Source organism: Schistocerca cancellata, chromosome 9 (genome assembly GCF_023864275.1).
Source record: "Schistocerca cancellata isolate TAMUIC-IGC-003103 chromosome 9, iqSchCanc2.1, whole genome shotgun sequence".
NCBI lineage: Eukaryota > Metazoa > Arthropoda > Insecta > Orthoptera > Acrididae > Schistocerca > Schistocerca cancellata.
The window spans coordinates 503,941,892-503,955,171 of NC_064634.1; the positions used below are offsets into that span (position 1 = coordinate 503,941,892).

The 13,280-nt window shown below is 40.4% G+C and overlaps 1 protein-coding gene across 1 annotated transcript in view; it reads left to right on the plus strand.

Moving 5' to 3' along the window:
• LOC126100252 (serine/threonine-protein kinase SIK3-like) overlaps positions 1–13,280 on the plus strand; it is a 541,515-nt gene that overhangs the window by 463,492 nt on the left and 64,743 nt on the right. Inside the window, exon 14 of the mRNA XM_049910836.1 lies at positions 3,601–3,800. Coding sequence (XP_049766793.1) covers positions 3,601–3,800 — 200 coding nt within the window. The remainder of the gene's footprint in view (positions 1–3,600; positions 3,801–13,280) is intronic.

Sequence of the window (13,280 nt, forward strand, 5' to 3'; positions counted from 1 at the left end):
GGTTTGATGCAGCTCTCCATGCTACTCTATCTTGTGCAAGCTGCTTCATCTCCCAGTACCTACTGCAACCTACATCCTTCTGAATCTGCTTAGTGTATTCATCTCTTGGTCTCCCTCTACGATTTTCACCCTCCACGCTGCCCTCCAATACTAAATTGGTGATCCCTTGATGCCGCAGAACATGTCCTACCAACCGATCCCTTCTTCTAGTTAAGTTGTGCCACAAACTTCTCTTCTCCCCAATCCTGTTCAATACCTCCTCATTAGTTATATGATCTACCCATCTAATCTTCAGCATTCTTCTGTAGCACCACATTTTGAAAGCTTCTATTCTCTTCTTGTCCAAACTAGTTATCGTCCATGTTTCACTTCCATACATGGCTACGCTCCATACAAATACTTTCAGAAATGACTTCTTGACACTTAAATCAATACTCGATGTTAACAAATTTCTCTTCTTTAGAAACGCTTTCCTTGCCATTACCAGTCTACATTTGATATCCTCTCTACTTTGACCATCATCAGTTATTTTGCTCCCCAAACAGCAAAACTAATTTACTACTTTAAGTGTCTCATTTCCTAATCTAATTCCCTCAGCATCACCAGACTTAATTCGACTACATTCCATTATCAGGTATATCGGTTAGAAAATTGGCATGTGATTAAATGCCATGTTTGTGATGCAAATATTTGTGAATGGCCCATATAATGCGAATATTTGCGAATATTCCATATTTCCAAGTATCCCCTACTAAATGTGAAACAAGCAGGACACGGCTCTGACACATTAGTAGAAAATATGGCATGTGATTAAATACCGTATTTGTGATGCAAGTATCCCATACTAAATGTGAAACAAGCATGACAAAGATCTGACACATTAGCTTTGTGAAGTCTCTTGCGAAATTTTGTTGGTTTCCTTACATTAAAAACATAATTGAAAGATGAAAACATGGAAAACTCAGAATTATTTGAACTTAATTTTTGCCAAAGTGTTCCCTAATACAGTTTTATGTGGCTGAGTTATCTGCTTTACTCACTTGCCATTGAAGTTAACAAATAAGAAAATGAAGGCATCTGACATCTGATGTTTTCTCAGCAATATATTTTTTTGGTTTCTAGTCAGGCTGACACCACATGTTTCGGTAGTGGGTCTGGTGCCTCCTTCTGGTGCTCTGAGCAGCATTCTGACCTGTGGTCGCTGCCTGTGTTCAGAACACCCTGACACTTTGGAGTACAACTCCCAAACCCTCTACCCCGTTGGTGCACGTTTATTCTCTTGCATCGGAGTCATTACTCCATGAAACACAAATCTCCATTAATTTAGGTTGGAGTGTGGATGAGCTACAAAGCTTCTCAAATTTTCAGCTGCCCCCTCATCAGGATAGAGGGTAGAGGAATATTAAGGTCGAATGTCCTATTGAGGTCAGTGTTATGAGAGGGAACTGCACGGGTGGAGCGAGATACCAGCTGCATCCTTTCCAAAGAAGCATTCCTAATATTCACCTTAGACAATCTAGTGAAAGATGAGAAGTGTAAATGTGGGCTGATCGTAGGGGGATGTCTGTTCTGTGCACTGAAGAATTTCGGTACATATTTTTGTCCTTAAGCATTGCTTTGCTAACTTCTGTTGGATGAGCATAACCAGTGTATTTTGAGATACGTGACTCCAGAGCATCCTCTTTATTCCTAATTTTTCATTCATAAGTTGTCTTCTCTGTAATAGGCACTGTGCTAGTTTCCCATACCAACTGCCACCACCCAGATAATCGGGTTTGGATCTGAATCTGTGAAAGCATCTACAGACAGTGGCTATGGAAGGAGAAGAAAGTTCCCAGTGTCAAATGCAGACACTTCTCTGTAGTCAAACTTACTTTGAAATTTTAAACAAGTGTGACGTAAATGCTTTCATTTTAACTCCTTATTAACAGCAGTTGAGTCACATGGAGAATATGGCAATGAAGGCCCTGTCATCAACTCAAATTTTGATCATTGTTTAAGTTTGCAATAATGGATGTGACTGGTTGTTGTGTCTCTTGATAAAAAGGACACTGTATGAGCAGTACTAAGTAATTTTCAAAAAAGATTGAATCACAAAAACAAAGAATTTTGAAAAGGAGCTCCCTTTATTTTGCTGTAATGGGAAACTGATAAATGTTTAGTTCATTTTTTATGTAATAAGAAATAATTTGTTAAACAAATGATTGGTTTAAAAAGTTCATTTCCTCTACAAGCTTCATTATGTTACAGTTAATGTATCTCATGTTAATATGAGTGGTTTGAATATGCTGTAACTTTAGTTTAATTCTAGTGAAGCATTTATTAATTCCACAAATCTTAAACACACCAGATTAAAAATGTTTACATATTTTTGAAAATATTTGCCTTTGCTGCCGATGAAGAATTTTGTTTATTTTCATGTCATAAACGTTGACTGTCATTCCCTTTAAAACCACCACTCATTACAAAATGTACTGATGTATTTATTTTTATGTTATGTTCCATCTATCCTATTTTTTGTAATTAATGCTTTGTTTTGATATCTTTATCTGTAACTGCAAAGTTGGTAGTGTGTGTCAGTTATTAATGATTCTAAATAATCCAAGAGTTAAGAAACATTTAGGAGGTTATGCCTGCAACTTATTCATAGCTCTCAGAAAAGTGATTCCTGTAATGTGCTGTGTAGGCACATTAATATTATGTCAATCAATTTTTGTTATAATATACGGTGACTTAGGACTATTATAATAGAAAATAAAAATGATTTGTTCTCATGGGATACATAGCTTTATTTCTGATGATTTGTTTTCATGAGATACATAGCTTTATTTCTGATCTGACTGAGAATTTCTCGACAGGCAGAACACAATACACTAACTGAGATAATGACACATTTTTCCACTGCCAGAACATAATTTGGGACAGAGGGGACCTCAGAAATATCCAGTCAGACCTTGACAAGATTTCAAACCATTGCAAGGCCTGAGCACTAGCTTTATATGCAGGCATTGTCGGATTTTGACACCAGTTTCATTCAAGGAGTGCCAGGTGCAGCAGACATTACTGCGGTTCTGCACGAGTGTCGTGAACGTGTACTGCCAAATACCGAGCACTTCCGCTTGCCACAGGTTGTTTGCATTGCTTATTGTGCAATTTTTCTGTTGGCTTCCTTCTTATTTTCTAATTGTTTGAAGGGATTAGTGCTTGTTTGTACATCACATATATTGCAAAATTTTTCTGTTTATTATACATGCTCAAAGAATTAATTTTGTACGAGATATTTTGATACAGTGAGTGATATTAAGTGGAATTTGACAATCCTTACATGTATATTTTGATTCTCAGCAGTGTAGTTAATTACCGATACACGTTTTACACACACATTAACATAGCTGCACGTAGATGCGTACGTATATCTGATGTCGAGCACTGTCCGTCTCGTGTAATGTGGCTTGCATTATTGCTCTGTTTAGTTGTCTAAGTTGTTTATGCACTGCACACAGTTTACTGAGGACAGCAAAGCAAAGCTCAGTTATGCACTGCACTGCACTGCACTTGTACCACCTGCCAACTGTGTAAACCTTGTCTGTCCCCGTGAAGCTGGTCGGCCGGGCAGCAGCACGAGCTGGAGGCAGCTGCTAGTGTGCTGAGGTGCAGCGATGCCCACAGGTACATGGAGTGGCGCGGCAAGGCGAAGCGGCACACGCTGGCCATGGCGAGCTCCGAGGAGGTGCAGGAGGCGCAGCGCAAGATGCGCACGCGCCGTACTGGCCTCCCTACAGTCACGGAGCGCCCTCCAGGTCAGTATCGTGTACCAGCAGCTGAGAGTTGGTGGCTGTTCTTTGTTTGGACTGTGTTGCCCATTTGATTTACTATTGTAAATTGACACTGTGCTCTGCACTTTAGTAGCATGCACCGACATTTATCATTTTTGTTTTGCTGTAATTTTGCTGAAAAATGTGTGATATGAAACTGTCTAAAATTTTGGGAACCAGAGTGCATATTTGTCCACTAGTGTCAGAGATACACTCCTGTGGTACAAATTGAATTGAGGTAGCACATTCTACAACTACTGGGGCAGGCAGCAACTGTGTGCAAACAGAAGTTAATTCTGCCTGAGTATGTGTGTGTTGTGTATTTGTATTCTTAAAGACAAGCACTTCGAAGCATGACTAGTTGTAGAGTAGTTGTGTGGCAGAAATTTACTGTTGTGTTTACAGAGAGAGAAAAGAAAGTAAGGTACCGCCATTATCATATGTAAGATAGATGGAGTTATGAGATTCCTTATGAGTCAATACCCCAATACACAATACCAGTGAGTGAGATGCGTGTGGTGTGTGTGTGTGTGTGTGTGTGTGTGTGTGTGTGTGTGCGCACAAAAGCGGGTAGATGGGCACTTACACACATGATGGTGATTGACTCCAAGCCGCATTTCAGAGTACAAGCTTACCATACCATTCCATTGGGTGTCCAATCAGCCATTTGTAATAGTTGAGTACAGCTGTTAAAATTTTTATTGTAGACTATGGTTCACCAACTGATTTTAATCAAGCCGAAATTTGCATTGGTGCTATTTTAGGTGAACTGGCTATTTCATTTCTGTGGCACCATTACCTTTTTGTGACTGTAATAAATTTTATGAGGGATGTTTTCCTTCTTCCACAGTTGGTGCTTTTTATATCACGATTACACAGGAAAAGCTTGCTTAAGAGATTTTTGTTATGTTAATGAGTCACCAACTGTCACTGAATGTGTATTACTTTCTGTGATTGTCCTATGCCAGAATCATACAGAAGAATTAGTTCTTTGATAACTAACACTAATCACGCAGATTACGAGTCTTGTGGTACTGATTGCTGTTAGCTTGTTTTCAGACTTGGCTACACGGCTGTACTGTATTTCAATAGCAAGACATGCTTTTATTGTTCCAAATCCTGCTTTTAGTTGATAGCAGTGATATGTAATTCATAATATTTATTTCACTCCAGTTATGTGTGTATGTTAACATGCTAGTGTTGTTTTTGTCAGATGCTTAGCAATCACACCATGTTTTCAAAATAACTGACAATTTTGAATAGAATAACAATATGAATTGTGTAGATTGGCATTCACCATGTAGAGGGGGCACTGAGTGGACAGACACATTTAAAGTATCACTTGGGAAAAGAAAGACTTCGTCCAAAAGCTGATATTTTCTAGCTGTCTACTTTTAAGTATTCCTGTCTGTCACTGAACATTTTCTCTGTGTGGTGAGTAGCAATATATATACAATTCCTACTGTTATACCACGATTTTTGTAAGACCTTGTATGCTTAGAAATACAGTCTACTTGTGGATATTGTCTTTTGTTTAAACAGAATTAACGTAATAAAAGATGAAAAACACATTTTATTAGCATGGTTGCTATTTCTCATCTTCCAAAAACTGAAAAATCAACTTATTTTTAGTCAGAACAATAAACACTTTCTATATTAGCGTTTTTGTAACAGTCTTGTACCTGCACCATTGAGGGAATTGGGGGTGGGAGTGGGGGGGGGGGGGGGGGGGGTTAGCCAGAATCCTTTATTACTTCTGATGTTAAGTACTTTCTGTTAGGCTATGGTCTCCCATTTGTTTATTTGTTAGTAACACATATGTCAGCTCTGCAGGATGTCACCTAGATACTGAAGAGAGAACACAGTCTTGCCAAGCAGTAATCTTGATGGAGGGCAGAGTTCTCAATAGGCCTGTGAACAGAGAAAACAAACATCAAATCTTGAGATTTATAAATGTGAAAATAATTACTTTTATCATATGAAAATTCTCACAGATAAAGAGGAACTTTTGTAAACCCTCATCGCCAGTTTTGTAAAGACCTCATTGTTACTGCTGTGGAGGCTGAGTTGCCACAGTTGTTAGAGTAGACAGACTTTGTGAGTTTGTGAAATGGCTTCTGGTGCTGTACACCACTAAAATTTCTCCCTGCCTCTATTACACAGTTATGACCAAAGGGTCAGGTAACAAGTAGGAGAGTGAAGGCTCTGCAACACTCCATCAAATTAGTAACAAAGTCACATAAATGAGTTAAAAAGGTTTACTTATCTTTGTGGCTAGTTGAATATTGAAGTCTGCAACACTATACGTAATATAACACAAAAAAAGGACCTCACTGGCTAAGTGCAAATAATTGTAGGTAGACTTCACAGTGCATAGTAAATGCAATTTACAACTACTGTCTGTTCACTTCTACGAGTTCACTAAGTGACATTCCCTGTCTAAGTCAGCTGTGGACAATGATCTGTAACCAAGTGGGTGAGAGAGTGCTCTTCTATCTTTCGAGTAGGCTTCTGTCTGTTGTCGTCTCGTCATTGGCTGATAGTACTCGGCCAGCAATTGGCTGAGCCACTGTTGATATCTTCATCCTCAGTGCCACCTGTTTCACTGGTGGAAGCTGTGCAAGTGACAAGTCTTTATGGCACTGGCACCAGCTCGCATCTTTGTGCCTGTGGTGCTTTTGCCCAGGCTGTCTTGTTCAGACTACACAGCAGGAACTAAAGGAAAAAATGTATACGAGGGTTATACCAAAAGTTTCTATCAGAATTGTTTCCTGAGGCAGCAAAAATCAGAAAATATGTATCTGAAATTAACACTTTTGATAGTCTGAAGAAATCTCCAACTGCATGAGAAATCCAGTTTATTTCGATATCCATGGTGGAGTAACAACAAATGAAAAGGATAGATAGCTACGAACAACATGGAGCAGACATTGAGTTGCAGACACACACAATGAAAACACTGTTAAAACTTTAGCTTTTGGATGAAGTAGTCCTTTTTCAGAAGCAGAAAAACACACACACACACACAATCACACACACACACACACAGGTTTTGTGTGAGGCTGCATGGGCCCGACTGCAGTCTGCACCTACGTCTGTGTCTGACGTGAGGGTGAATTGATAAGGGGGAGGGGAGTGATGGGAGGGTAGGGGTGGGGGAAGATATATTGTTGCTGTGAGAGCAAGCAGGGACATGTTGGGCACAAGATAGGGCTGCTAGGTGCAGAGATGGAGGCTGTGCGGGTGGATGGGGAGGGGAGAGGGGAGACAAGGTTAATAGGTGTGCTGGTGGAATAGAAGGCATATGTAGCATCAAAATTGGAGCAGGGAAGGGGGTGCACAACAAGGACTAGCTGAGGTCTGAGCCAGATGGATCACAAAACTGAAGCATATGTTTTAGGGAGAGTTCCCACTTGCCCAGTTCAGAAATGCCTATGTTGGTAGGAAGGATCCATATGGCACAGGCTGTGAAGGAGGCTTTGAAGTGAAGTACATTATGTTGGGCAGCACGTTCAGCAACTGGTTGGTCCAGCTGCCTCTCAGCCACATTTTGATGATGGCCCTTCTTGCAGAAAGACAGCTTGTTTGTTCTCGTGTCCTCATAGAGCGGAACACAGTGTTGCAGATTTAGTGAATAAATCATGTTGATGCTTTCGCAGATATCTGTGTCTCTGATGGGATGGGAGATGTCTGTAACAGGGCTGTAGCAGCTGGCTGTGAGAGGTTGTGTGGGACTCTTCTTCCATCTAATTCTATTGCAGGAATAGAACCTGTGGCCTAGAGGTAGTGTCTTTGACTAGTAATCAGAACGTCCTCAGACCTGTGTTAGAACCCAACCACTGCTTAAATTTTGACTCAGAATGGTGGCCAAAGACTTCCAACACTGGAAGACACCCTCACTCTGCTACTCTGCTGACAATCTCGTGAAAGAGATCAGAGGAGCGAACAGAAGTTCAAGACACACTCTTGTCCTTGGGGCGGGAAACTATCCTGAAAAGGCTGAAGAATCAGCAATGATAAATGGAATGAGGATTCAGAAGGCAGTGGAAACCATTGCATTAAAGGCACATAATGTGTATCCACAGGACATGTGGCCTATAATTGAAAAAATGTCTTGATGAGTTTCCCACTGGCAAAAGATTCTGGATTAATCTCTCATTCAAATCTCCAGGAGGGGACACCCAAGGAGGAGGTGTCCATGAGAAAAAGTTGCAATAACCAACTTTAGGATAACATTGTACAAGTTGGAGCATGGAATGTCAGAATTCTGGATGTGGTAGGAAAGTTAGGAACTCTGAAAAAGGAAATGTAAAGTCAGTGGTGGTTAGTGAAGTGAACTGGGAAGAACATGAGCATTTCTTGTCAGACAGATATAGGATGATAACAACAGCATCAGAAAATGGTATGATGGTAATAGGATTTGTTATGAGTAGGAAAGTAGAGTAGAGAGTGAGCTACTGTGGACCGTTCAGTGATAGGTTTGTTCTCATCAGATTCAACAACAAACCAGTGTTGACAACAATAGTTCTGGTATGCAAGCTGATGTTTCAAGCAAAATAAGAAGAGGTAAATAAAGTGTATGAGGATACTGAGTGGGTAATACAGTTTATAAATATAGATGAAAATCTTATAATCATGATGGGTTGGAATGCAGATGTGGGGGAAGGAATAGTAGAAAGGGTTAGGGGAGAATATGGGTTAGTCATTAGGAGTGACGGAGGACAAAGTCTTATGGAATTCTGCAAAAAATTTCAGATTGTAACATGAAAAACTCTTTTCAAGAACCACAATGGAGTTATACTGGGAAGAAGCCCAGAAACATGAGAAGATTCCAGCTGGATTAGACCATGTTTAGACAGAGATTCTGAAATCAGATATTGGATTGTAAGGCATAGCCTGGAGCAGATACAGACAGAGATCATAATTTAGTAATGATGAAGAGTAGACGGAAGTTAAGGAGACTCATGCAGAATCAGTGTGGAAGAAAATGGGATACTGAAGAACTGAGGAAGGAGACATGCGTGAATTTCACTACGGTGTAGATGTTCAATGAGGAATACCATGGTTGGCAGTTCAGTTGAAGAGGACTAGACATCCCTTAAAATTGCACACACATATATTCCACAATCAGACCTATGTACAATGAACATAACTCCAAAGAAACTGTGGGTAACAGAAGAAATATTTCAGTTGATTGACAAAAGGAGGAAGTACAAAAATATTTTGAGAATGGCAGGAATTCAGCAGTATAAATCACTTAGGAATGAAATAAATGGGCAGTACAGGGCAGCCAAGGAGAAATGGCTGCAGGAAAAATGTGAAGAAATCAAAAAAGAAGTGATTGTCAGAAGGATCAACTTAGCATATAGAAAAATCAAAATAATTTTTGGTGAAATTAAACGCCAGTGTGGTAACATTAAGACTGCAATGGGGTTTCCACTGTTAAATACAGAAGAATGAGCAGATAGGTGGAAAGAGTACGTTGAAGGCCTATATGAGGGGAGGACATGATGGAAGAAGAAACAGGAATTGATAAGGAAGACTCGGGGATCCATTCTACAGTCAGAATTTGAAAGAACTCCAGACGATTTGACATCGAATATAGCAGGAGGGGTAGATAATATTCCATCAGAATTTCTAAAATCATTGAGGAAAACAACCAAACAACTTTTCAAGATGGTGTGTAGAATCTGTGAGGCTAGTGACATACCATCTGACTTTCAGAAAAATATCTGTCCAATTCAGAAGATAGCAACGGCAGATAGACCCAAAAGCTATCCCACAGTCAGCATAACATCTCAGACAACCAAGCTGATGACAAGAATAATATAGAAAATAAAACTGAGGATTTGTTAGATGATGACGAGTTTGGCTTTAGGGAAGGTAAAGATACTAGGGGCAGTTCTGACATTGCACTTGATAATAGAAGCAAGACTGAAGAAAAATGAAGATATGTTAATAGGATTTGTTGATCTAGAAAAAGCATTCGAATATGTGAAATAGTGCAAGATTTCAAAATTCTGAGAAAAATAAGAATAAACTACAGTAAAAGATGGGTGAATACAATATGTACAAGAACCAAGAGGGAAAAAAACAAGATTTAAAACCAAGAAAGAAGTTCCTGGATTAAAAAGGGTGTAAGAAGGGATGTAGTCTTTCACTTCTGATGTTCAGTCTATACCTCAAAGAAGAAATGATGGAAATAAAAGAAAGGTTCAAGAGTGAGATTGAAATTCAAGAAGAAAAGATATGAATGAGAAGATTTGCTGATGACATTGTTATCCTCAGTGAAAGTGAAAAAGAATTACATGATCTACTGAATGGAACGAATAGTCTAATGAGTACAGAAAATGGAGTGAGAGTAAACCGGAAGAAGACAAAAGTAATAAGGATAGCGAGGAACTTAACATCCGGGTTGGTGGTCACAAATTAGACAAAGTTAAGTAATTCTGTCACCTTGGAAGCAAAGTAACCCATGATGGACAAAGCAAGGAGGACATAAAAAGCAGGCTAGCACAGGCCAAGAGAGCATTCCTGTCCAAGAGAAGACATCTGTTATGAAATTTAAGGAAGAAATTTTTAAGAATGTGTGATTGGAGAACATTCTTTAGCAGTGAATTGTTGACAGTGGGAAAAATGAAGCAGAAGAGAATCAATGTGTTTGAGGTATGATGCTACAGAAGAATGTTGAAAATCAGGTGGACAGATAAGATAAGGAATAAGGAGGTACTCTGCAGAATTGGTGAAGAAAGGAAGATACACTGACTAGAAGACTGTACCAGATGGTAGGACATGTGTTAAGGCATCATGGAGTAACTTTGTAGGTACTAGAAGGAACTATGGAGGGTAAAAACAGTAGGGAAGACAGAGATTGGAATATATTCAGCAAATGATTGAGGACATAGGATGCAAGTGGTACTCTGAAATGAAGAAGTTGGCACAGGAGAATTCATGGTGGGCCACATCAAATGTGTCAGAAGGACGATTCAAAAGAAAAAGGAGCCGTGAGATGAGGGACTGGGAAAAGTGTCGGAATAGGGATGGACGAGGATATTGTGTTGTTTCAGAGGACAGAGGAATACCACTGTAGGAGGAGTAGGGAGGATGGGGATGTAGGATATTCCTCATTTCAAGGCACGATGAGAGGTAACTGAAACACTGGCACAGAATGTGACTGTTACTCCAGGCCTTGGTGGTACTGAGTCACAAGAAGAACGCTCCGGTCAGTGGGTGTGTGGAAGGTTGTAGTTGACTGGAGACACAAAGCACAACAGGCCTCTTTCTGGTTGAGATTGGGAGAGTATTTTCCCGAGATCCTTCCCACCCCTGCGGAAGGCTCAGGTGCAAGGCCTGCTCGGTCCACCCACGCTGCACTTCCTATCCAGTGTTGGCACAGATTTTTCCTACCTTGTCAGAGGTTGAACCATCTGTGAAAGCAGCCATGTTGTGTACCATCTCTGCTGCAAACACTGCACAGCTTTTCATGTCAGTGTCATAACCAACGAGCTGGCCAGCAGGATGAATGGCCACCATCAAACTATTGTCGAGAACAAAGTTGACCACCCAGTAACACAACATATGACTGTGCACAACATTCAGCTGAGCCCAACGTGCTCAAGTTCAGTGGCTGCTTCTCAGCCAGGACTATCTGGATCCTTCCATTCACACACAGATGGGAATTATCTTTGCAACACATCCTCCCTGTTCCCCGTTTACAGTAACCCATTGTCCCTGCACCCTCTACCTAGCAGCTTCCCCTTCCTCTATCCTCCACCCCCTTTCCAGTTGTGCCACTTCTCACCAGCTCTGACACCTGTGCACCAAATGTCTAGCCCATGCATCTGCCTCCCCTCCCTCCGGCATTCCTAGTTGACAAACTGTCTGTCTCCTTCCAAGCTGCTAACCACCCACCCCAACCCCTCTTCCTACCTCCTGCCTCTCTTTCATTTTACCAACCCCACCTGACTCGAGCCCCATCCCGACCTACCCCACCTGTTGAACTGCATTGTGCATCCTGCCAGTACCATGTGCGCGCGCGCGCACTTTTGTGTGTGTGTGTGTGTGTGTGTGTGTGTGTGTGTGTGTGTACGCGCGCGCGTGTGTGGTGTACTCCTGCTTGCTTATGTTTTGTTCACAAATGTGCCTGCAGTTGCTGTAGCCTTTGAAGCACATGTTCGTAACTTAAAAATTTAATACGAATGGTGTAGTTACTGCTACTTGAGCCAAGAGATGTTCAGTCATTATTGGCTATGATCAAAATCAAGCTATTTAGTTGTTCTTTGCAAATGTTTCAAATTTTTTTATAAAATGCCTGTAAACTAATCAGATAAATTACAAGTTGAGTCCGTGAATTGTTATGTGATCAGTTATTATCTGTACTCAGTACGCATAACATAGCTGATAATTTCCTTTTAACCTAACCCTATAGATTGAAAAAAAATATTTTGAGCTATAGCAGTGTGGGAGTGGCTTAGTCATATTTACGTGTTAGTACTAACTCCTTTATTATTTCAGTTTCTATTGATACAAAGAAAAAGTGTAATTTTGTAATGTCACTAAATTGTAAATTACATGTGAACCTGACTTTGATCCAGGAATTTTCACCAGTCGCAGGTGAACCCACTTCATGGCAGTGTAATCTGGTATTAAACAGTGGAAAATCCATTATGCAATATAACAGTACAATGAAAAGGATAGTTGCTACTCACTATATAGCGAAGATGCAGAGTCACAGAAAGGCACAACAAAGAAAAGTCCGAAAGTTAACTTTCGACTGACAAGGCCTTTGTCAAAAATAGACAACATACATACACTCATGCAAATACAATCATACATACGTGACCACAGTCTCTGGCAGCTGGAGCCAGTCTGGCCATGTGTGTGAGTTGCATTTTTCGTGAATGTTTGCGTGTATATGTTGTTTGACAAAGGCCTTGTCGGCCAAAAGCTGACTTTCTGATGGTCTTTTTGTTGTGTCTTTCTGCAACTCAGCATCTCCGCTATATGGTGAATAGCAACTATCCTTTTCATTGCATTGTTGATCTTGGATTAACATTTATACAAGCCAGATTCCTGAGATAAGTTTGATGTGAGGTCATTTTCTGTGTTAATCTGAGGTCCTGTGTCTTTATGATGGAGAGATGGACAATCTATGAGCACTGATACTTCTGCTTTCATCTGACTGGACATATCACTGACTGATGATACGTATGTCCACTTTTGCTGGAAAGACAGCAGAGCGAGTAGTATTTGGCGTATTGTCAATACAGGTATATGGTGTATAAGGGAACACACATGGGCTTCTGGCTCGAAGGGTACAATCGACTGCAGATACCCTTTTCTTTAAAAGTGGGAACTGTGTGTCACGATCAGCCATATCGTCCCATTACTAGTTGTCGTTACATTTTGCATGGTTCAGGTCAGTACTAGATCGGTGTGTGCTGGTCACAATTTTCAGCAGTCTTT